Raw genomic sequence first — 858 nt, forward strand, 5'->3', positions numbered from 1 at the left:
CCCCGCAGCCCTTCCTATGACGGCAAGGCAGGGGCTGGCATGCTGGTAGACTTCATGGGCAGGACGGACCCCCAGTGTCTGAACCCCCACTTGAGCAGCCCGAGCAGCTCCCACCCCTCCAAGGGCGAGAAGGAGCCCTTGGAGATGTCCCGGGCTCACCACCGAGGACCCTACGCTTGTCCCTTGATCAATGACTTGAACATCTCCCCCGTACCGAGAGACTCAATGTTGCAGCTGCAGGACAACTACAGGTACCCCAGTTTTGCACCCCAAGGGCACCCCGTCATGGCCCCCAGCCAGAAGAGCGGGTTTTTGGGACCCATGGTAGAGCAACAACACCCTGAGGACACTTTTACGGTCACCTCATTGTAGTGTCTGCTGACGTGCCAACGGGACAACGAGGTTTTGTTACAGGGTAGGTGGGGGAGAACCTGGGAGCGAGGGTGGCAGGAGGGGACACAGGGGACCCTCAGGGCCCTTCTCATCGTGTCCCCCTCTCTCTCCATGTTGTGTTTCTCTTTCAGAGGTAATTTAGCCAGCACTTTTTTCTGGAACACTTTTCAAGTTCTGTATTTAACTGGGATTGGAACCGTTTGTTTGTTTTCTTAAAAAAAAACAAAAAAGAAAGGAAAAAAAAAAGAAAGAAAAAAGGAGAAAAAAAGGAAAAAAAAAGGAGAAAAAAAGATAAAAAATATAAAAAATAAGTGAAACAAAAAAATTTAAAATAATGGATGAAGAGAGAAACCCCCCGTTTTTCCCCCTCCGCACTCAAACCCGCTCCGCCTGCCAAGCTCCGGCTCTGCTTCCCGGACTGCCGCCCCCCCCACCCCGCAGCAGGACAATCGGACGGATGGACGG

At 52.1% G+C, this 858-nt stretch overlaps 1 protein-coding gene across 1 annotated transcript in view; it reads left to right on the top strand.

The window, feature by feature from the left end:
• Positions 1–639, top strand: part of AHDC1 (AT-hook DNA binding motif containing 1) — a 3,781-nt gene extending 3,142 nt beyond the window's left edge. The window contains exons 3-4 of the mRNA XM_005427134.2: positions 2–415; positions 525–639. Of these exons, the coding sequence (XP_005427191.1) occupies positions 2–372 (371 nt within the window). The 3' untranslated portion in view covers positions 373–415; positions 525–639. The remainder of the gene's footprint in view (position 1; positions 416–524) is intronic.
• Positions 640–858: the final 219 nt, after the last annotated feature.

The sequence above is a fragment of the Geospiza fortis genome, unplaced genomic scaffold, assembly GCF_000277835.1.
Source record: "Geospiza fortis unplaced genomic scaffold, GeoFor_1.0 scaffold432, whole genome shotgun sequence".
Classification (NCBI taxonomy): domain Eukaryota; kingdom Metazoa; phylum Chordata; class Aves; order Passeriformes; family Thraupidae; genus Geospiza; species Geospiza fortis.